Below are 25,380 nucleotides of genomic sequence, written 5' to 3'. Positions count from 1 at the left end.
TGAAAAATGCTTTTAAAAGTTTACATGGAAGTTACTTTTATACATGTATTGAAATTTTCACTAGAATCATATTTAGGAAAGTATGTTGCTTTATTGTTGTAAGGCCATGCCAGTTTGATTAATAGTTTGTTGGAACAATGTCATCAAAAATGTCATCTTCAGAATAAAATTCATCTGCTTTCATCTACAAAAAATCTGTTGAAATTTTTTCACTGTGAATAATATTCAATAATGAGTTTTCAACACAAACTTAAAATGACCCTTGCCTGTAAAAAAATGGCCCGGGCTAAAGCTGGGGCTGTTTCTTCTGAAAAATAAACAGAACATTACATTTTGAAGCTATTGACTTAACTTTTAAGACACCTTAATTTAGACTATTTCCAGTTCGTGATTGCATTGTGTAGAAATAGTGGTTACATGTTATCGTAATTTTACAGAAGTGAACACTTCATATAGATCAACTTGTCTTGTAAGAGACATATAATGCATATGATCTTGAAAAATGTCAAGACTTCATATAGCCAAGCGGCTGGAGTAGTTGACTTTGATTTACTTGCCCATTGAGAAAGATTAAAACCTTAATTTTAGACAGTCTGCTGATATAAGATAACATAGAGAAGAGGAACAGAAAGGCACAATAACCATAACTCTGTCCTAAATAATGAAAGAGTCATCTCCCTTTTTGCACCTTTTTCAGCACACTAAAGAATTGAACCGAAGGGTCATGGTAAGCTATCAGAATAGAAGGATTGTCCAGTATCCAGTGTCCATCATCCATAAACATCTTCTCCTCTGAAACTACTGGTTAGAATTACACCAGACTTGGTCTGTAGCATCCTGTCAAGGTCCTCTCTCAAAATAATTTTAGGGGCCGATAGAGCTAAAAATAGAAAAAAACAACTTGTAACGACTGCTTCTCATGAATTGCTGGGTGGGTCTTCATCAAACTTGGTCTGTAGCATCATTATAAGATCCTCTTGCAGTTTCGTTCAAATGTGGACATTTGGCCCCTTTAAGGGATCCTAAGAGCTGACAATAGACCTTTGAACTACTTCTCATGAACTGCTTGATAAGTCATTGGAAGGTCCTCTCCTAAATTTTTGCAGATGGGGGCCACTAAAGAAATACGAAAATATAAATATCTTTAAACAACTTTTTCTCATGTACTGCTTGATGTATCTTCATCAAACTTGTAACATCATTATGAGGTCTTCTCCAAATTATATAGAAATGGGAGCACTCTGGACCCCTTTTAGGACCTCTCCAAATTTTATTCAAAGGGGGGCACTTGGCCACTTTAAGGGGCTGCTAGAGCTTAGAAGAGAAATACTTTTAAACAACTCATTCTCATAAACCTCTGGATGGATCTTCATCAGACTTGGTCTGTAGCAGCATTATAAGGTATAAATTGGGGCAGTTGGCCCCTTTCAAGTGCTGCTAGAGCTAAAAATAGAAATACCTTAATACAACTTCTCAATAACCGCTGGATGTGTCTTCATCAAACTTTGTAGCATCATTAGGGGCAATTGGCCCTTTTTTAGAGGTCACAAGAACTAAAAATTGATTGTTAGATCTTCATCAAAATTGGTCTGTAGCATCATGATAAGGTCCTCTTACAAATTTGTTCAAGTGGAGACACTCGAAGCCTAGAGCTAAAAATAGAAATGCTTTTAAATTACTTCTTTTCATGAATTGCTTGATCGATCTTCATCAAACTTGATTTGTAGTAACATTATAATGTCCTCAACCAACTTTGTTCAATTGGGGACACTGGGCCTCTTTTATGGGCTGCTAGAGCTAAATATAGAACTACCTTTAAAATATTCTTTTCATGAATTGCATCATTATAAGGTCCTCTACCAAAATTGTTCAAATGGGAGCACTTGACCCCTTTAACAGACAGTTAGAGCTAAGAAAAGAAATACCTTAAAACAATTTCTTCTCATGAGCAGTTAGATGAATCTGCATCAAACTTAGGGTGTAGCCTCATCATAAGGTCTCTGCTGGGTCACTTTTAGAGGCTGCTGTAGCTAAAAATGGAAATAACTTTAAATATCTTCTTTTCACGAATTGCTGAATGGATCTTCATCAGATTTATTTGTAGCATCTCTGTAAGGTCCTCTCTCCAGTTTGTTCAAGAGAGGGTGTGTGGCCCTTTTAGGGGCCACTAGAGTTAAAAATGGGGAAAAAAATGTAAACAACTTCTTATAAACAGCTTGTTGGATCTTTATGAAACTTCATTTGTAAGGTCCCCTAATGGCACCTCTTGGTCACTTTTAGGGGCCACTAGAGCTAAAAATAGAAAAACCTCTCATGAATCGCTTGATGGATCTTTATCAACTTTGTCTGTAGCATTATAGTAAGGTCCTCTCCCAAATCTGTTCAAATGGTTCTGCTTGGTCCCTTTCAAGGGACACCTGGGTTAAAGATAGAAAAAAAAACAACACTTTCTTATCATGCATTTTGATCTAATTGTAACACATTTAAGGGCCATCACAGCAAAATATAGAGAAAACCTTCATCAACTTTGTCTGTAGCGTCATAGTAAGGTCCTCTCCCAAGTCTGTTCAAATGGTTCTGCTTGGTCCCTTTTAAGGGACACCTGAGTTAAAGATAGAAAAAAACAACACTTTTTATCATGCATTTTGATCTAATTGTCATTGTAAGGTCCCCAAATGGCACCTCTTGGTCACTTTTAGGGGCCACTAGAGCTAAAAATAGAAAAACCTCTAATGAACCGCTTGATGGATCTTCATCAACTTTGTCTGTAGCATCATAGTAAGGTCCTTTCCTGAATCTGTTCAAATGGTTCTGCTTGGTCCCTTTCAAGGGACACCTGGGTTAAAGATAGAAAAAAAAACACACTTTCTTATCATGCATTTTGATCAAATTGTAACACATTTAAGGGCCATCACAGCAAAATATAGAGAAAACCTTTCTATAACTTTTATCTTTTATTTCAATGAATTTCATGAAGAATGTTCACCAAACTTGGTCAGAAGCAAGGTCAGATGATCAAGATTCTCTTTAGATGAACGGCAAAGGCCCATTTGGGCCTCTTGTTTGTAAATGTCCCTGTATGGCATTTTATAGTTCTGTTTACTAGCCGAAGAGAATGACATGTGGCCACCCTTGTGCTCATATTGTGAAACCTTAGGTCACCGCTACCCTCGTAAAAATCTTGCTCTTTATTGTGAAACATCAGGTCACTGCCGTCTTTATTAGACTATGAGCCAGAAGGGGTTTTGCTCCCCCCACCCCCCCAGGGAGAATTTTGTGGACCATATTTTTTTGAAACTCCAATGTGTGGTGAACATTTTGGCATAAAGTTTGCAACTGGCGAGTGGGGCTTTTCTCCGTAACACCACCTTAAAATATGTTACCCTCAAAACCAATAATTTTTTCATCAATTTTTACAGACGAATGGTACCATTATGTTAGTAAATCATTTCAAGTTTGCATATTTTATTACAAGGTGTATACTAGATGCTGCAATCTGATAAAATTTCAATATCTAAAATGTGATGTTAAAGAAGAAAAATATCGGAAAAAGATACGTTACCCTAAAAAAGGCAACATTTTTGGCATGAAGTTTTTATTGCAAATTTAGATGACCAGGTAATTAGAAATTGAAGTTACTATTAAAAAGTTCAAAGTTTAGCAAAAACAATGATATATAGATTGCTAGTATAAGTTAAGGGAAAGCATACTTTTAGCGATTCTTAAAATGTAACGTCATTCTTCCAAAATATGCTAATTTTCAGTCATACCTACTTCAAACATGTTTTTCATAAAAATGTTCTATCAGTTTTATATTGACATTCTTTAGTTACATGTAATACAACTATATACTTATTTATCAACAAACCTCTAACTTGTAAGATGTCTTACATTGAATTCTACATTACATTTTACGTTACCAAACATACAAATTATATTGTATGTCTTCATTTTCTTTTAAACACACTTTATCAGTTGAAAAAAAAACAACAATATAATTCTGTTCTCAACAGTATAGTTTTGCATTTCAAACTGAAGGTTTAACTTAAAACACGTATAAATATATCAAATTAAGTTACAGTTTACGTTACCGAACAAACTAACTATATCTCTTGTGTTCTGTTACCTTAAATATACTGTAGCACTTAGAAAAAGCATATCTACAATTCAATCAAAATATGTTTTAACATAGCTTTGCATTTTAACTTTAAACCCATGTATTTAAAAAACAGTCTACGTTACAATTTACGTTGTACGTTACCTAACCTATAAGCTATACATTTTCATGTATTCTGTATTGTGAACATACACTTTATCTTGGAAAAATAGCAAACTTACAATAATTTTTTTTGGTTTTAAATATTTTGCTTTTAATTCTAAACACATTCTAGAACCTTATTTACATGGTCCATGATTACACCTTCACGAGAACACTATGCAGCCAAACATTTTTTAAACAATTGATATATATATATTCAGCTATTTAAGCACATTGAAGTGACATAATATATACAGACATTGCCCAACACAGTGCTCTATAAAGATGCTAAATTTAAAACAGGCATATCACGATATTTAGAAATCTTGTGCATGTTTATGCACACACATTTTACATTTTGTTAACTGCTGTATGTTGTAACTGTGATTGTTTTGAATGTACAGTAGATTCATTCATCAGCATAGACTTCATCCAACATGTTGTCAATCTCAACTGTATCCTTAAGTAGATATACCATGTACATGTATCTTCTATGAAGCCGGTATCCAGTAATGGTCATGACGGGAATACTGTGACTTTCTTTAATACGATATGTATATATTGATGGTAGTTCAATAAGACAATTATAGGAACTGCCTCAAAATATGATATTCTGCAAGTGAAATTAATGTAACTCTAGTAGGTAAAGTAAAGTGCATTTGATTGCCCAGTCTGAAGGCAAGTTCTTACAAAACTAACTCTTTTGATGGCAAATATGGGACTTTAAAGTTTTATGGGTGGATTCCGTTACCAATTGACAAGTTTATTCCAGACAGAGGACCTATTTGATTTCCAGTCATTTGAACCTCAACTGGTTTCTAGAGAACCTAAGGTCAGAGACAAATAACACTATTGGGGAATATTGTTACTAAAAGTCAAGCCACTTGTGTGAAGTTCGGAGGCCACTTTCTTCCAAAGGTTTGTGTACCTCATACTAGCAACCCTATTCAACATCAACATCAAAAGCCCGCTTGAGTACTGCCCTTCAATCACACTGGGCAGTTGCCTTTTAATAATGTTGGGTACCAACAGTCAATCTATCATTGTTTTGTCTAGGTCATGAGGGCATTTGTCTAGGTCATGAGGGCATACAGGTCTGGTGGTTGCCACCACTAGAAACCTTATTGTATTCGGTACCACCTTCTCTAACAGGGTTTTATCTTCCTGCATTTAACCTAAGTGCATGTACATCAAGTCCATCTCCATGACAGCAACAGTTACTATGGAACAAATATATGTTGAGCAATACTTGTCCTGCTTCGCAAACTGCAGTGTCGTTGTTTGGGGATCAGTGTCCATGTCTATTTTACTAATTCCTTCATTCCGAGGTTGGTAGTTTACACTACCCTTACTGTGCACATTTCGGGAGAAAGGGTTGGGTTATGACAACAATTACTGAATGGACCTTGCTCCTGAAACTATGGCTTTACACAATTATGGAAACATCGACTTGGAGGGGCTGGGTCTATGGGATGTGTTCATGTCTCCTGTTCTGATGGATAGACCAGTAGGGGCACGTTGTGCCAGAGTCTCACTTATTGGTCTGGTTTTGGCTTGCTTACCCTTACTCAGTAAGTGGACGTGTGGATTTGGTTAAGTGGCGGCAAGATCAACTTATCTCCAGTGTGAGACTGCAGTCTCTAAAACTGATGGTAGATATGGCTGTGCAGCCTTTATGTAACCACAACATTCTTTGTACTTGGTTTGAAACACGAGTCCCTTCCAGATGGGTATTGGTATTTCGGGACCTTTTGAGGGACCTGTCTGGTTTAAGCAATAGAGATTCTTGGGCTGGAGGCCTAGGAAAGGGACTTCGGGCCATGGATCATTTACTTAAGACCCTCGTTTAGATATGTGTCAGCAGAGGCAAAGCCCAGTACAGCAATAGACGCAGAAACTGTGTCCATCTGTTTGAAGTCTTCCCAGCTTCCTGGGTATCCCAGGTTTATCCTTGTGAAAGATGCAGAAGCTATGTCCATCCGTCCGCCAAACTTTCAAGAAAACCCAAGTTTCTCATATTTGTATGTTTTACTAGGTATCTTGACTGTGTTTTAGAAATATAGGTCAGAATGAGTATCCCATAGTACACATTAGTATGGGTATTCCAGCACGGTAATAATTTGGTACATTTCTCCGTGCAACCCAAGAGTTTATGAACTAATGCAGTATGTGTATCACCTGGTATACATTAGTGTCAGTAATATGGTCCTTGCTCTGGGTATCCCAGGGCCTTGATAAATTGGTATTTTTTCCAGGCATGCCGGAAGTTTATGAACTTGGGTCAGGGTATCCCATGACCTTAAGTTTTGTTATTATAAGATATGTGTGGAATAACTGCTTCAGTATAGTAATTAACCATCCATTGGGGAATCTCGTCTGTTTTAAGAAGGAAGTACTTGTGGTCTGCTTCGCATTAGATGTATGATTGTTATTAGCAAAACCTCCATGTTAATATCCAGCAGGGTATCCCTGTTATGTCTGATTCTGCAAGGAATCCATTTGTGGCCTCCCAAGCCCTTATGACCCGCTTTATAGAACAGGGCTGGGGGAGTGTAGTGAGAATGCTGTTAATGGTAACCAAGGTCACTGTCAGAGGTCACAGGAGAAACAGCAAATCAGCGAGGAGGATCGACATCACATGGCTAGGAGGATCAATCGTTTACGAGGAGTATCTCCTCTAGACCAAACTCTATTGTATACAGTTGTATTTATCATCAACAACCGAAATCTAAGGCCATCTGCCTTTTAGCGTTAGAAACCTCTTCCACCCCTAATAAGAGTGTATAGTGAATACCATTTTTCACTTCAAGCTCAATGTCACACTTAGTCGTCAGAGGTCATACCTTAGGACTAATATTGCTTCGCATTGCGGTGTCTATGTTATTTGATTATACTAATGATAATTATGATATGCAGTCATACTGGTACATTCAAAGAGCTATATATTCTTAATATACATTTAAATAATATTTCTAATGAATTATAAAATCTATATACATTTATTTGATAATATTGTTCATGTCTGGTGATGTTTATTTATAGTCCAATATATATTATTTTTAAAATCCTGACCATATAGGTAACACCAAAATTTTAAATATTTTTTCTTTAACACATATTTGGAAAGGTAACATATCATATGTGACATATTGAATAAGTTAACTCTAGGGACAGTTTTATTATATATAAATTTAATTACTGAACTGTGTATTGGCCATTATCAGTATTTTACAGCTTAAAAAATCATCATTGTTGATATATTTCTATGTTCTAGTAATTTCAAAAGAAGTAACGTAAGTTACGGATAATACATAACATCTATTCACCTAAAATGATATGAACATATGATAATTTCTATTTTAAATACATAAACATATCTAAGCGTCTTGTTTATTACGAATAATTGTACAACAGGCATGTTTTTAATATTGAATTAACATAAATAGTGAATTAAATGAAAATTTGCATGGTAACGTATTTTAAATCTCCGTAACTCGTTAAAGCCCCAACGGAAACTTGCAAACTTTTGTCTGTGAATGCCAACTACCATAAGGTTTAAGAAAATCATAGTGTTGAAAATTCCCCCTGGGGGGGAGCAGGGTCAATTGTCAGCTCAAGGTCTATATGAAATATCTTGTTTATTTCAGGTGCTGGTTCAACATTTATATACTGAAATATCAGCATGTGGCCGGAGGACAGATGCTTTGAAAAATTTTGCATTTATAGCTGGGTAAGTGTGCAAGTGATTTGAAACATTTTTCATTTGTAGCTACGTAAGTGCATGAAGGACAGATGCTTTGGAACATTTTGCATTCATAGCTGGGTAAGTGGATAGAGGTCAGATGCTTTAAAACAGTTTGCATTCATAGCTGGGTAAGTGGATAGAGGACAGATGCTTTGAAACATTTTGCATTCATAGCTGGGTAAGTGGATAGAGGTCAGATGCTTTAAAACATTTTGCATTCATAGCTGGGTAAGTGGATAGAGGACAGATGCTTTGAAACATTTTGCATTCATAGCTGGGTAAGTGGATAGAGGTCAGATGCTTTAAAACATTTTGCATTCATAGCTGGGTAAGTGGATAGAGGACAGATGCTTTGAAACATTTTGCATTTATAGCTGGGTAAGTGGGTAGAGGTCAGATGCTTTAAAACAGTTTGCATTCATAGCTGGGTAAGTGGGTAGAGGACAGATGCTTTGAAACATTTTGCATTTATAGCTGGGTAATTGGGTAGAGGACATATGCTTTAAAACATTTTGCATTCATAGCTGGGTAAGTGGGTAGAGGACAGATGCTTTGAAACATTTTGCATTCATAGCTGGGTAATTGGGTAGAGGACAGATGCTTTGAAACATTTTGCATTCATAGCTGGGTAATTAGGTAGAGGACAGATGCTTTGAAATATTTTGCATTCATAGCCTGGTAAGCGGGTAGAGGACAGATGTTCTGGAACATTTTGCATTCATAGCTTGGTAAGTGGGTAGAGGACAGATGCTTTGAAATATTTTGCATTCATAGCCTGGTAATTGGGTAGAGGACAGATGCTTTGAAACATTTTGCATTTATAGCTTGGTAATTGGGTAGAGGACAGATGTTCTGGAACATTTTGCATTCGTAGCTTGGTAAGTGTGTAGAGGACAGATGCTTTGAAATATTTTGCATTTATAGCTGGGTAATTGGGTAGAGGACAGATGCTTTGAAACATTTTGCATTCATAGCCTGGTAAGTAGGTAGAGGACAGATGCTTTGAAACATTCTGCATTCATAGCTGGGTAATTGGGTAGAGGACAGATGCTTCGAAACATTTTACATTCATAGCCTGGTAAGTGGGTTTGAGATAAGTTGCTTTGAAACATTTTGCATTTATAGCTGGGTAATTGGGTAGAGGACAGATGCTTTAGAACATTTTGCATTCATAGCTTGGTAAGTGGGTAGAGGACAGTTGCTTTGAAACAGTTTGCATTTATAGCTTGGTAATTGGGTAGAGGACAGATGTTCTGGAACATTTTGCATTCATGGCTGGGTAATTGGGTAGATGACAGTTGCTTTGAAACATTTTGCATTTATAGCTGGGTAATTGGGTAGATGACAGATGCTTTGAAACATTTTGCATTCATGGCTGGGTAAGTGGGTAGAGGACAGTTGCTTTGAAACATTTTGCATTTATAGCTGGGTAATTGGGTAGAGGACAGATGCTTTGAAACATTTTGCATTCATGGCTGGGTAATTGGGTAGAGAACAGTTGCTTTGAAACATTTTGCATTCATAGCCTGGTAAGTGGGTAGAGGAAAGATGCTTTGAAACATTTTGCATTCATAGCCTGGTAAGCGGGTAGAAGTCAGATGCTTTGAAACAGTTTGCATTTATAGCTGGGTAATTGGGTAAAGGTCAGATGTTCTGGAACATTTTGCATTCATAGCTGGGTAAGTGGGTAGAGGACAGATGCTTTGAAACATTTTGCATTCATAGCCTGGTAAGCGGGTAGAAGTCAGATGCTTTGAAACAGTTTGCATTCATGGCTGGGTAATTGGGAAGAGAACAGTTGCTTTGAAACATTTTGCATTCATAGCCTGATAAGTGGGTAGAGGAAAGATGCTTTGAAACATTTTGCATTCATAGCCTGGTAAGCGGGTAGAAGTCAGATGCTTTGAAACAGTTTGCATTTATAGCTGGGTAATTGGGTAAAGGTCAGATGTTCTGGAACATTTTGCATTCATAGCTGGGTAAGTGGGTAGAGGACAGATGCTTTGAAACATTTTGCATTTATAGCTGGGTAATTGGACAGATGCTTTGAAACAGTATGCATTTATAGCTGGGTATTTGGGTAGAGGTCAGATGTTTTGGAACATTTTGCATTCATAGCCTGGTAAGCGGGTAGAGGACAGATGCTTTGAAGCATTTTGTATTTATAGCTGGGTAATTGGGTAGATGACAGAATGATGCTTTGGAGCATTTTGCATTCATAGCTGGGTACAAAAGCTTGTTAATGCTCTAGAGGCCACATTTATTACCCTACCTTCATTATCCCCCGCCGATGAAAATGGGAGGGGGGTATTGAAATGGCGTTGTCCGTCCGTCACGTCCGTGCATCCGTGTGTGCGTGCGTGTGTCCGTCCGCAGCCATTTCTCAGTAACTAGCAGGTAGAATTTCATGAAACTTGAAATAAACATGAACCAACATACTGCGATGATGCCCGTTAAGTTTTTTTTTGGATTGGTCGATTTCCCTTAGAGTTATTGCCCTTGATTTAATGAAAAATGCCCAAAAATGTCCGTCCGCAGCCATTTCTCAGTAACTAGCAGGTGGAATTTCATGAAACTTGAAATAAATATGAACCAACATACTGCAGTGATGTCCATCAAGTTTTTTTTTGGATTGGTCAATTTCCCTTAGAGTTATTGCCCTTTATTTACTGAAAAATCCACGTCTGCAGCCATTTCTCAGTAACAAGCTGGTAGAATTTCATGAAACTTAAAATAAATATGAATCAACATACTTTGATGATGTATGTCATTTTTTTTTTTCAATTGGTCAATTTTCCTAAGAGTTATTGCCCTTTAATTATTTGAAAATCTACAGATTTGTACATAACAAACCAACCAATTGGTAGAATTTCATAAAACTTCTTTCATTCTTTTCCGTGAACATTTATTATAAACATGTGAAGTTGTGTACCCACACCTGGTCACCACCTTGCTTTCGTCACACCCCCTCCCCCGACCAACCCCCCCCCCCCCCCCCAAAAAAAATTCTTTCCTTTTTATAATTATTTTTTTCAGACTTTCATGAATATTTATCAACATACAAAGTTGTACTGCTCCCCCACCTCACTCCTCCACCCAGTCATCTCCCTCCCCCCCCCCACACACACACACATTTTTATTTTTTTTCATTTTTAATTTTCCATCCATATTTCAATATTTATAATCAACATCGATGATCAATGACAATAATCGATGTTTTGTACCCTCATCCAGTCACCCCCACTGCCCCTCCTCCCCCAACCAAAAAATAGCATTCATTTTCTGTTAAATTGATTTTGACAAATGAAATTATTTGCTTCTTAGTAACATCCTTAACTTTTTGCCGGATATATTTTTTTGCCATTCCTGACCACAAACCCTTTCGGCGGGGGATACCAATTCATCGAATTTGCTTGTTAAACTTGGTTAGAATGTCGATCTTTATGATTCTAAGGCCAAATTTAACAGGTGACACGCTTTTTTGTTCTGCAGACATGTGGGGAGTTTGTTTTGTTTGTATTGCAGAGGGGAGTCTTTGTTTTATTCTGGGGAGTTAATTTTCTAATCCACCCTTGAAGGATTTCGAAGAAACTTAAAGTAAACGTTCACCTCGTCCAGACAAATGCAGAGCGCATGTTTGGGATGGTTTGTTTCAAGGTCAAGGTCACACTTACGGGTCAAAGGTCATATGACTTTGTTTCGTGTCCACTCTGTAACTCTTTAACTGCTTGAAGGATTTTAAAGAAACTTGGCACAAATGTTCACCACATCGAGACGACATGCAGAGCACATGTTTTTGTGTGGCTCGCTTCAAGGTCAAGGCCATATTTAGGGGTCAAAGGTCATACCTTAGGGAGTATATTGCTCCACATTGCGGTGCTCTTGTTTTTTCTGTAATAGGGACTGAAAGATGGCTTGTGTTTCTTTCTTTAGAATTACGAGTAATGTTGGGGATCAAAATTTTGAAACTCTTCCCACAAATCTGGTACCAGTATTTTTATTATACCCCCACAAACGAAGTTTGGGGGTATATAGGAGTGAGCTTGTTGGTCTGTCGGTCCGTTGGTTTTCATGATTTCCAGACATTAACTCATGAAAGGCTTGACAGATTTAAATAATTTTTGGTCACAATGAATTTGAAGTGTAATTTCCTTACCTTAGAAGAAATTGAAACAGGAAAAAGGCAAATAAAAAAATACAACAGAAATTAAAATAAGTTCATTTGAAAACATTTCTTTAATTTACACAAAATATGCAACATATTTCTTATTTATATGAAATTTAAATGAAAACCGACTATCGGAAATGAAAAACAGGATAGTTAAGAATAACCAAGAATAACCAGTTCCAATTCACTAACATGGGAAATAATTGACTAGCCAGGAAAATTGATGAGGGGGGAAAGAATTGACTAGTTAGTTTTTTCCCCCCATAAGAATGATCAAGAGTAACCAGTTGCGATTGGGGGGGGGGAAAAATTGACTAGAGGGGGAAAGAACTGACCAGTCAGTTTCTTCCACGGGGAAAAAACTGGGGAAAGAACTGACTGGGGAAAGAACAGACTGTTACACTGGAACAGTTAAACGGTTTCCAGATGAAAACATGAGAACTCTTAGGCCAAGGATCATAAATTTTGGTACACAGGTGTAACATCATAAAATACAGGTCAAGTTCAACTTTGAGAATAGTAGGTCAAGAGTCAAGGTCACAATGACTGGGAACAGTTTACCGGTTTCCGGATGGTAACTTGAGAACGCTTGGGCCTAGGATCATGAAAGTTCATAGGAAGGTTGGTCATGACCAGCAGATGACACCTATTGATTTTGAGGTCAGTAGGTAAAGGTCAAGGTCACAGTGACTCGGAACTTTTAAACCGTTCCCGGACGATAACTTTAGAACGCTTGGGCCTAGAATCACAAAACTTAATAGGGAGGTTGATTATGACCAGCAGATGACCCCTATTGATTTTAAGGTTTGACTTTGACATTGGCTAATACTTCTGTTACAAGGTCATATTGTGGGGGTATAATTCCTCACTCTTGTGACAGCTCTAGTTTCATTTTAACTTACTATGAGAACTATTTACACTTTTTATTTCAGTGAGACGTATTGCAGTTTAGCAAAAGAATTTTATTGCCATGTATTTGAAGCTGTTTCACCAGAGGAAGTAAGTTAGATTTTTTATCATACTTTTCCTTGGAAAATTAACTGTTAAGTTAATCATAAACTGTTTGTCTATATATGCATGTAAAGGTGTGATACAAAATAATGGTTGCATTGATTATACAATGCTTTTGATTTCTTTCTTGATATGCTTTTAAAGTATTATCTTGAAATTTGCACATCTGTCTGTCTTTCTGGCCATCTATCACAAAAGATTGTCTGGACTACTCCTCTGAAACTACTGGTTGGATTTCAACCAAACTGTGTAGGAATTCTCAGTACCATGGCTAGTTTGAAGTTGAAATGCATTTTGGTGAAGATATTGCCCTTTAAAGGTCAGTTGAGATAAGTCTTGCCCTGTTGTGAGTGTAAAAGGATGTCTATACTAACTATCTACTACTGATTAGTAGTATATGAAACTTTTTTGGTGTATTGCATCATCATAAAGAGATAAAGAAGACTATTTTCATTTCATTGTATACATATATTTAGTTTTCTGCTGTTCTGTGCTCAGTTTTGATGAAATAGTATTTGAAACTTTTCGATTATTAAATGTCTTTCAAGATTGGGTAGTTGTTAATGTGGCCTCTCCCTTTGTAGGAATGTGTAGTGCCAAGGTTAATTTTGCATATGAATTATGTCAGCATTTCCTTGTTGAATGGGTTATGGCCTCCTAAGGTCAAAGTCAAGATGACAGCATACTTAATACCTACTTTCTTCTTGAGGGTCCATTTATGTGGTGCATAATTATGTTTTGCAAACAAAACTTGTTTAATTTTTGTTGTTTAGATATAGTTGTATACAATTTTTTGTACCTTTTTGGTCATTTGAAAGGGTCAAATTATATGGTTTATTTTGTCTTTTTGTCTGACTCCAAACACATGTTTTTAAAACCGCTGGATATTGCATTTTAAATCACCTTTTCATTTAAATGAAGGGGTATAGGAAGTCATTTTACGAAAATCAGTCTCTGGTTTACTTATATTTAAATTTGTTATTCATCATACTACGTGTGATAGAATAACTGAAAATATGTTTTACAATACAGTACCTTTTAAATTAGTTGAATTTATTTTACAGCCATTATAAATTAACCTCTTTTTCAGGCAAAAGTTATTCTGTGCACAATTGGTATGTACATTCTTTCTTATGTTTTAGTTGTTATGTTTAGAAGGGGTTATAAGGGTATTTGGCCAGGCCATAACTTTGTACTTATAACTTTAATTCAAACTAAGTTTACAAGTTCATATTTTTATGACAAGGTTGCAGCTAGAAGTGTGCAGTAAGAGTCCTGTTTTGGGAGAGATCCTCAAGGTGATAGGGCATAGGTATTCATTATAACATTATCACTGTCTGTCTAGCGGTGTGCAGTATGAGCCCTATGTTGGGAGAGATCCTCAAGGTGATAGGGCACAGGTATTCATTATAACATTATCACTGTCTGTCTAGCGGTGTGCAGTATGTGTCCTATGTTGGGAGAGATCCTCAAGGTTATAGGGCACAGGTATTCATTATAACATTATCACTGTCTGTCTAGCGGTGTGCAGTATGTGTCCTATGTTGGGAGAGATCCTCAAGGTGATAGGGCACAGGTATTCATTATAACATTATCACTGTCTGTCTAGCGGTGTGCAGTATGTGTCCTATGTTGAGAGAGATCCTCAAGGTGATAGGGCACAGGTATTCATTATAACAATATCACTGTCTGGCCTATTTAGGGAGAGATCCTCAAGGTGTCTGTGTCTGTCTGTCTGTCTGTCACAAAGCTTGTCCGCACTCTAAGTCGAACATTTCTCATCCGATCTTCACCAAACTTGAACAAATTGTGTTTGACCATAAGACCTCAGCCAAGTTCGATAACTAGCCAAATCCGTCCCAGGCACTTTTGAATTATGGCCCTTGAATTACTGATTGGGTCCACTCATCAAAGCCATTCAGAGAAACTAGACATTTTTCAATGGGGTCCACTCATCAAAGCCATCGAGAGAAACTAGACATTTTTCAATGGGGCAGTTGTGGGAGACATGCGCTTTTCTAAAAAGCATCTCTAGTTATAACATTATCACTGTCTGTCTAGCAGTGTGCAATATCTGTCCTGTGTTGGGAGAGGTCCTCAAGGTGATAGGGCTTAAGTATTCATTATAACATTATCACTGTCTGTCTAGCAGTGTGCAGTATCTGTCCTATGTTGGGAGAGATCCTCAAGGTGATAGGGCATAAGTATTCATTATAACATTATCACTGTCTTTGATACTCATTGTTCATTATGCAGTCATCAAGTTTGATGTCAAAGGGGTCAAATAAGTCTTCATTTTGCTATTTTCTTTGAAAATCATGTCTTTGTTTCCATTGTGAAGTATTTAGATATGAAACACACATGCAATGTGGTGTTCCTTAAATTAGATTTGTTTGGTTGGTTCATGTATGTATTTTAAGTATAGTCCTTACAATTGTGCTGCATGTTTTTATCAAATTAAATGGGCGTTTCTGAAAAAATCACAATTTTGATAAAATTTTCGCAAAAAGAAGTTTTCTACAGTGAAGATTATAATGAATCTTCACGCAGTCATAAATAAATATTATGGTCCATAATATGTTGGAATGTATAGGTCAGTTATAGAGATATTTGCCCATGATGAAAGAGATCCACAAATCACACACTGATTTAAAGACATTAATTGGAATTTAGTTTTAAGATTATTTGGAATTATTTAACATGTCAAACATTTTAATATCATATTATATCTTTAGAAAGATGTTAAGGTAGTAATGTTGCCATTTCGTTAAATCTACTTAAGGATGCATTAAAATAATTTTCACTTCCATATACTGAGTCCGGGCTTTATTCTTTTATGTTATCAGGATAAATGACGTTATGCCATTACTGTAGGTTTATCAAGCATGCAAAACATATGGATTGTAAAATGAAATTTCTCAGCTTTGATCTGGGACTTGGGTTCCTATTGTTGTTTCCTTTAAGATGGTTAAGAATACACATTGATATAAGAATGAAATTTGTGTTTGACAGCTCAAGGCTTTGACAGGACACACCTGATGACATGATATGCACAGATACAATGTTGGATGTACCATGGTGGAAACCGAAGAAATGTGATTCTTGGAGATCTGAACTTTAAATATTTACCTACGCAATACCTTTACTTCTTTGCTTTTACAGAACCTTTATCTTTAATATTATTTACAAAGAAATACAGTCTTCACTTTTTATTAGCTCACCTGAGAACAAAGTGCTCAAGGTGAGCTATTGTGACCAGTCAATGTCTGTCATCGTCCGTCAACATTTGCCTTGTTAACACTCTAGAGGCCACAGTTGTGACCCAATCTTTATGAAACTTGGTCAGAATGTTTGTCTTGATAATTGTTAGGTCAAGTTTAAAACTGGATCATGTGAGGTCAAAAACTATGTCAGTAGGCCAGGTCAAAGGAAAATCCTGTTAACACTCTAGAGTCTACAATTTAAGTTTGAAACTCATGAGAGTCATCAGAATGTTTATCTTGATGATTCCACGGTCAAGTTTAACAGTCGAGCAATATAGGGTCATCATGACCCTCTTGTTCATTTGATGTGCATGAAACTGGGTCAGAATGTTTCGCATGAGTTTTTATCTTGGTCAGGTAGGGTCAAAAAGTAGGACACTAGGTCAAATCAAAGAAAAAGCTTGTTTACACTCTAGGGGCCACATTTTTTATTCTATCTTCATAAAACTTGGTCAGAATGTTATTATGAATTCTTGAATGATTTTTAATCTGGATGACATGGGGTTAAAAACTAGGTCACTAGGTCAAATCAAAGGAAAAGCTTGTTTACTCTCAAGAGTCCACTTCTTTGGTCCAATCGTAATTAAAATTGATCAGAATATTTGTTTCCATCAAATCATTAGGTCAAACATATTTACACTGTTATGGTCTGTTACGCAGATGAGCAACCTAGGGCCATCTTGGCCCGTTTGTTACATATTTCAGTTACATGTGTTGTATGTTGAAAGTAATCCTTCACTATTTATAGTTCACCTGAGCCAAAGGCTCATGGTGAGCTTTTGTGACTGCTCAATGTGCGTAGTGCGTCGTGTGTCCGTCAACAGTTCCTAAAAAATCTTCTTCTTGAAAACCACTGGGCAGAATTACACCAAACTTCACAGGAATGATCATTGGGTGGTCCCCTTTCAAAATTATTCAAAGAATTGAATTCCAAGCAGAACTCTGGTTGCCATGGCAACCAAAAGGAAAAACTTAAAAAATCTACTTGTCCAAAACCACAGGGCCTAGGGCTTTGATATTTGGTATGTAGCATCATATAGTAGTTCTCTACCAAGACTTTTCAAATTATTCCCCTAGGGTCAAATATGGCCTCGCCACGGGGGTCACATGGTTTATATAGACTTATTTAGGAAAAAACTTTAAAAATCTTCTCGTCTGAAACCACAAGACCTAGGCCTTTGATATTTGGTATGTAGCATTGCCTTATGGTCCTCTACTAATGTCCCTAGGGTGGAAAGAGGCCCTGCCTTGGGGGTACCAAGTTTTACAAAGACTTATATAGGAAAAACTTTAAAAATCTTTTTGTCTGGAACTGCAAGGCCTAGGCTTTTGATATTTGGTATGTAGCATTGCCAAGTGGTCCTTTACTAAGATTATTTAAAATTATGCTCCTTAGATTAAAAGAGGCCCCACCAAGGGAGTCCCAAGTTTTACATAGACATATATAGGGAAAAAAATTAAAAAAATTTCTTGCCTGAAACTGCAAGGTCAAGGCCTTTGATATTTTGTATGTTGCATTGCCTAGTGGTCCTCTACCATAATTGTTCAAATTATGCCCCATGGGTGAAAAGAGGCCCTGCCCTGGGGTACCAAGTTTTACATAGACATATATAGGAAAAAAAAATTAAAAAATTTTCTTGCCTGAAACTGTAAGGTCAAGGCCTTTGATATTTTGTATGTTGCATTGCCTAATGGTCCTCTACCATAATTGTTCAAATTATGCCCCTTGGGTGAAAAGAGGCCCTGCCCTGGGGGTACCAAGTTTTATATAGTCTTGTTTAGGGAAAACAATTAAAAATCTTTTTGTCTGAAAGTTCAAGGCTTAAGCCTTTGATATTTGGTATGTAGCATTGCTTAGTGGTTCTCTAACAAGATTGTTCAAATTATGCCGCTAGGGTGAAAAGAGGCCTCGCCCAGGGGGTCACTTGTATATGATATATATAGGAAAATATACTTAAAAAAATTATCTGATCATATTTCCTAGACTGTTTAATTATAATTACCTGATGACCCCAAGTAACTAGGGATCACTTGACTGTGACCTTGACCTAATGACCTACGTTTTTGTTTTTTAAGATACAGCCTTGAAATTTGGATGACATACACAGTTTTGCACACCGATCTTAACAGCATAGAAATCAGACCCCGTCAATAACTTTCGATAAAAATTTCAATATTTATCTTTAATGTTCTTATTGTGACCTACTGACCTACTTTTTTGTTTTTGAAGCTACAGCAAAATGACTTGGGCCACATGTATAATGTTTGATACAGATTTCAATTCTCATCTTGAATAGTCTTTATCCTGACCTGCTGACCTACTTTCTTGTTTTTGAAGATACAGCATGGAAATTTGGACCACATGTAGAACTTTAGATACAGTTTTCAATACTCATCTTAAATATTATTAATCCTGATCTATGGACCTATTTTCTTGTTTTTGAAGCTACAGCAAAGAGATTTGGACCACCTGTAAAAAAATTTAACAGATTTCAGAACTTATCTTGAAGAATCTTTACCATGACCTTCTCACCTAGTTTTTTTTTGTTTTTGAAGCTTTGGCAAGCAGTTAAGCTCAGGTGAGCAATATAGGGCCATCATGGCCCTCTTGTTCATATTGGAGGTACATAAACGGATCAGTACCATAAACAGCTTCTGTAATTGGGCTCCCTAAAAAATTTAGAGGAGAGGCACAAAGGTCTGTTGTTGTCCATTCGTCCATTTTCCATAATTAGGCATCCCACCCTTCAAAGAAAGAGGGGTATATTGTTTTGCAGATGTCTGTTGGTCGGTCCATAGACCAGTCGGTTTCCAGGTGACAACTCTAAAACGCTTGGGCCTAGAATCATGAAAGTTGAGGTTAGTTTTGACCAGAAGATAACCCCTATTGATTTTGATATCATAGGTCAAAGGTCAAGGTCACAGTGACCCGGAACAATTAAACCGATTTCCAGATGTAAACTTGAGAACGCTTTGGCCTGTGATCACGAAAATAAATAGGGAGGTTGATCATCACCAGCAGATGACCTCTATCGATTTTTGAGATCAGTAGGTCAAAGGGCAAGGTCACATTGAATTTTTTTGCAAAATAACTAGAGAATGCTTTGGTCTAAGATCACATTTGTTACGGAGGTCACTTATGACTAGTAAATGGCCCATAATTATTGAATTAGCAATTAGCATTGATCTTTAGTATCATTATAAGGTCCTCTCCAAAATGTGTTCATACTGGGGCACTTGTATCCCTATAGGGACTGCTAGAGCTAAAAACAGAAGTACCTTAAAATGATATCTAAACATTCACCGGTTGATGGATCTGTAGCATCATTATATGGTCCTTTTCCAAGAAGTTTGTTCAAATGGGGGTGCTTGGCTCCTTTCAGGGGCTACTAGACCTTGAAGTAGAAATACCTTCAAAGGACTTGTTATTTTGGACTGCTAGATGGATCTTCATCAAACTTGGTCTGTAGCATGATTGTAAGGTCATCTCCCAAATTCTTTATATGGGAGAGCTTGATCCGTTTTAGGGGCCACTAGAGCTGAAAATAGAAATACATGTAAAGGACTTCTTGTGAACTGCTTGATTGGTCTTCATCAAACTTGGTCTATAGCATCAATGTTATCAATCAATTTATTCAAACGGGGGCACCCAGCCCCTTTCAGTGGCTGTTAGAGCTGAAGATAGAAATACGTTAAAATAACTTCTTGTCATGAACAGCTTCATTGGTGTTCACCAAACTTGGTAAGTAGCATTATTGTAAGGGTCTCTTTCAAACTTGTTCAAATTGGAGCTCTCATCACCCTTTGAGGGGCCACTAGAGTTAATTATAGGAATACCTTCAAACAATTTCTCATAAACCACCAGATGCATCTCCATCAAACTTGGTCTGTAGTATCATTTTAAAGAGACCATCAAAAGTACCATCAGCCTGCTGCAGTTGTCTGTTTTTTTCCACCCATTTTTAGCTTGACTATACGAAGTATAAGGAGAGCTATCCTACTCGCGTCAGCGTCAGCGTCTTTCCGCATCCCCACCTTGGTTAAAGTTTTTTTTACACTTTCTCTTTTTTCAATTTATCTCTGTAATTACTTGATGGATTTGATTCAAACTTAAAATACTTATTCCTCATCATCATCCACATCATCTTACATAAGGGCCATAACTCTGGGGCCAATATATCATGAATTATCCCCCCTTTTCATTTAGATTTTCAGGTTAAAGTTTTGATGCACTTCCACTCTACCTCTGTTATTACTGAATGGATTTGATTCAAATTTAAAATAGTTGTTCAACATCATCACCCACATCATATGACACAAGGTGCATAACTCTGGCACCATTTTTTCATGAAATATTCCCCCTTTTTACTTAGAATTTCAGGTTAAAGTTTTGGTGCACTTTCACTCTACCTCTGATATTACTGAATGGATTTGATTCAAACTTAAAATAGTTGTTCAGCATCATCACCCACATCATATGACACAAGATGCATAACTCTGGCACAAGTTTTCATGAATTATTCCCCTTTTTAATTAGAATTTCAGGTTAAAGATTTATGCACTTTCACTCTGTCTCTGTTATTACTGAATGGATCTGATTAAAACTTAAACAATTGTTCAACATCATTACCCTTATCATATGACACAAGGTGCATAACTCTGGCACCAATATTTAATGAATTATGCCCCTTTTTGCTTAGGATATACTTATGTAGTGTTTTGATACATTTTATCTTTACCTCTCTTATTACTTTAAGTTGATATTTTTGACATAAACTCAGGCTATTGTGCAATATCTTCATCCACAATTGGAGTCATTAAACACTCCAGTGACAGCTCTAGTTTCCTCAGATGTGCACAGTTTCACTATCCAGCATCGAAATAGTTGAGCGCGCTGTCTCCTGTGACAGCCCTTGTTTTAAAACCTAAGAACCATATAGTGTTTGAACTGTTTGTCATTTGTCCCACTAGTTAATGTAATTTATTTACTTCTACTGCCTCTGCAACTTTATCCAACTGGAGCCTTCTTCCTCTAAAGGTGCACACTGCAAGTTTAAATGAGCAATCTAGAGTTATGGCCGTCCTAGTTTTGTTGGCATAATGGACACAAGGCCTTATAAACTGATATTTGGGAAAATGGACCCACAAGTATCAAGTATGATGGCCATGGTAATTGGCATGTAGTTTCAACATTCTAGGTCTTCTTCTTGGCGTTTACCGCCTACACCGTCACCCCAGATCCAGCAATGAAGGATGCCTTCTTCAGGTCCTCCATATTGCCATGCACTTTGATCCTCATTGGGGTCCTGTTTGACCACACACTTTTTCTTTGGTTCTCCAGACGTGGACATCTCTGCAGAATGTGCTCAGCAGTTTGTTGTTCCAGGCCACAGGGGCACATCGGAAAAGGAGACAATTTAAGCTTCGTGCACATGTGGACATTTAATCTGTTATGTCCTGTGCGAAGTCTAAAGATGATGACTTGTTCCCATCTGTCTAGTAGGTAGTAGTCATCCTTGATGGGCCTTATGCTTTGATCATTGTCACCTTCTTCTCGTGAGTAATGGCATTTTGTGGCTGGTTATCTGTAGCTCCAAGTTCGGCTAATCTGTCTGCATTCTCATTTCCAGCTGGAGGAGCTGGCTTCTTCATACTACATACTTCGGGAAGATCAGAAACAAATAGTATTCCAACCTGAAGGCACTGTACCAACTATAGAGCAGAGGTTGAGGCCATCAAACAGGCTACTAAACCCATTGAGGAGTCTCCAGAGAGCTGCCCCAAAGTGGTTATCTTCACGGATGCTCTGTCAGTTCTTCAAACACTAGAAAATTCTAAACAAACATCCATCTCCAGGGCACTTTTCAGCCTATGCAAAACAAGAGTTGTGTCCTTAAAATGGATACCTGCACACTGTGGTGTACCTGGAAAAAAACATTCTGGGTCAAATGGTTCTTAAGTTTTTGACCCAAAACTGTTTTCCATGTTCAGGCCCCTGTGACCTTGATCTTTGATCTAGTGACCTCAAAATCAATAGGAGTCCTCTACTTGGTAAGCCCTATCCCCTAGGTTCCAGGTCAAATTGTTGATTTGATTGGAAACGGTTTTCCATGTTCAGCCCCCTGTAACCTTGACCTTTGTTCAAGTGATCCCCAAATCTATAGGGGTCATCTATTTGGAATGTCCACTCATCCAATGAATTTTCAACATTCTTGGTTAAAGTGGTTCTGAAATTATTAATCGGAAACGGGTTTCCATATTCTGGTCCCTGTGACCTTTACATTTGAGCAAGTGACCCCAAACTCAATAGGGTTCATCTATTCTGCATGTGCAATCATCCTATGAAGTTTCAACATTCTAGGTTAAGTCGTTCTCAAGTTATTGATCGGAAATGGTTTTCAATCTTCGGGCGCCTGTGACCTTTACCTTTGATCGAGTGACCCCCAAAACAATCGGGATCATTTACTCCGTAAGCCCTATCACCCTATGAAATTTTAAAGTTCTAGGTCACGTGGTTCTCCAGTTATTGATCGGAAATGAATTTGGACAGACGGACAAGGCATAAATAATGTCTCCCGCAGTGGGTGGGTAGCTGGGATACATAATTTTCGTAGTTAATACTTGAAGGTCCATACTTGAAATTAATTTCAACCTAGAGTTCTCTAACTTGGTAATTAAAGTACGTTGATGAGAATGATACCTTGTCTGAAGTTTCAATCCAAGATATGGAGTTGTTACTGAAAAACAGCTTGACAATTATCTGTTCGCAAAAAGTTATATCGGGAAAGGGCCATGATTAACATAAAATTCAACCAAGAGTTATCTAACTTCATTATTTCAGTAGATCTGATGACTTGAACGTTCAATCCAATACATATTGCTGTTGCCAAGATAAGACATTGTTGCACGCAAAACTTTAATCAAATTTTCTAAGTTAAAAAGGGCCATAATCTTAATTAAAATCAACCAGGAGTTATATAACTTGGTTATTTCAGTGGGTCTGGTGACTAGGTAATAATGGTGGCCGGGTCGTGGGTATCCTAATTCATTTAAATTAAAAGAAATAGATATTCTGAAGTTATCAAACTTACCATGTGTTATGCAAGACATTGAACTAAAATGTTGATATCTTTTCTATTCTCCTGTTTTCTTGCATTACATCATGATGGGGAAACATGGCGGCCAGTGTCGGAAACGTATTCACAACCGTTCCATTTTCCGTGTAATCTTGCCTGCAAAATTGAACAAAAGACATGCTATAAATAATAACAAACGACATTTTATAAGTAATAATTGGCAAACGATTGTTGTGAACGTAAAAGTAAAATTTGTTTGTTTGATGTAGCTCCACCTGTAATTCAGCCGTGTACTGGCAGTCAGTTAAATATACCCAAAGTTCCATAGCAGTAGTAAAAAGTTCTCCGCAACAAAACAACTTCCTAATGAAAGTTAGTTGTGCAGGGGTGATATTGGACAAGAAATGTTTACAACACACGTTTTCTCCATATTCATATTAAATCACCAAGCAACTTCCTGTTCCAGCAAAATGTTACGAAATACGTCTGCAACATGTTTAGTGGCATAATGAACTGAATTGAAATTAAAACAAGACTAGAACAATTTTGTTTGATCAAACACTTAAGCACCTTAAATTCTAAATTTCAAGAAATATGGTTGAAGTCTAAAAGATACAATACTTGATACAATGGCTACATCATTTGTTCAAAAGCCGGGAGGCAAGTCATTAAGTACATGACAACATTACCTTGGCGGAAAGTGTTTCGTATCTGCGGAGAACTGGCCTTTTGGAGTTTTCTCAAGTACAATACGTATGCTCTTTATAGGTATTTCATTCACTAAAGCCTAACCTTGCTTTCATATTCTGTAAACGTTCAGAAAACAAAAGCTGTCTCATGTCAGCACGATCGGCTATTCGGAGGCTTAAAAGTAAAATGGATTTTCTATTTAAAAGTATGTATATTGTCCAAATTCATGTGAAGTTTCAAACAAGTATCTGCAGTAGTTTTGGAGATGCAACACTTAACCTACATTTCCCCAAGTCCAAAAAGGAGCAACACTTTGCCGAAATAACATTCAGAGTTAAGGGTTATGCACACCACCATGTTTTATGCACCTCAAAAACTTGTATAAAGTTTCAGCTCAATATCTGCATCGAGATCGAGAGCAATTTGAGTGTAAAACTTCAAACTAGATTTTCCAAGTCCAAACAGGGGAATAATTTTGTTAAAATTCATGTATTAGTTATGAACTTTATGCCGTAACCCTATGTTATTACCTGAAAAATATGTGTGAAGTTTTAACAACACGCGGTATTGTACTCTTTGATAAAGGGGCAAAACTCTAGAAAACTGCAAGTAGAGTTACGCATCTTGTCACACTAATGTACACTGGCACTATAAAGTACAGGAAGTTTCAGTTTAATATCTGAAGTAATGGTGAAGAATATTAGACTTCATAAAAACCTTTAACCAACGCCGATGCGGTTGCAGTAACCTTCCTTATTCTAAAACATATTAGGTGTATAATTTCAGTAACTACGGACGTACAATTGTTATTTCAAGAAATGTTTACAAGTGAACATTACATAACGAGCGGAAAATAACATCAAAAAGCGCCAAGTAACCCAACACGTGGCAAATAACGTCAAAAAGCAGAAGACTGTTTTTCGAAGTTGCGAAAATGCCAGCAAATAATAATTGAAAACAAATGCTTTTTTTATGAATAAGTCTGCTGTACTTGAAACATTTCATGCGCTCATAAAACTACCGAATGGTTTGCTACTGGTTCGAATCCCCGAAAGACATGAGTCAGTTCATCACTTTCTGTCTTTCCTTCGTCGAAGCCAAATATATCATATTGTATTTTATACTATGTTACCGAATATTAAAAAGTAAAACATATTCTACTATTTTAA

At 37.0% G+C, this 25,380-nt stretch overlaps 1 protein-coding gene across 1 annotated transcript in view; it reads left to right on the top strand.

The window, feature by feature from the left end:
* The window catches only part of LOC123564003 (uncharacterized), a 79,527-nt gene extending 63,151 nt beyond the window's left edge, over positions 1-16,376 (top strand). The window contains exons 17-20 of the mRNA XM_045357245.2: positions 7,906-7,988; positions 13,104-13,170; positions 14,273-14,297; positions 16,195-16,376. Coding sequence (XP_045213180.1) covers positions 7,906-7,988; positions 13,104-13,170; positions 14,273-14,297; positions 16,195-16,229 — 210 coding nt within the window. The 3' untranslated portion in view covers positions 16,230-16,376. The remainder of the gene's footprint in view (positions 1-7,905; positions 7,989-13,103; positions 13,171-14,272; positions 14,298-16,194) is intronic.
* Positions 16,377-25,380: the final 9,004 nt, after the last annotated feature.

This window comes from Mercenaria mercenaria, chromosome 2 (genome assembly GCF_021730395.1).
Source record: "Mercenaria mercenaria strain notata chromosome 2, MADL_Memer_1, whole genome shotgun sequence".
Lineage (NCBI taxonomy): Eukaryota > Metazoa > Mollusca > Bivalvia > Venerida > Veneridae > Mercenaria > Mercenaria mercenaria.
This window is presented reverse-complemented; position numbering and strand designations above follow the sequence as displayed.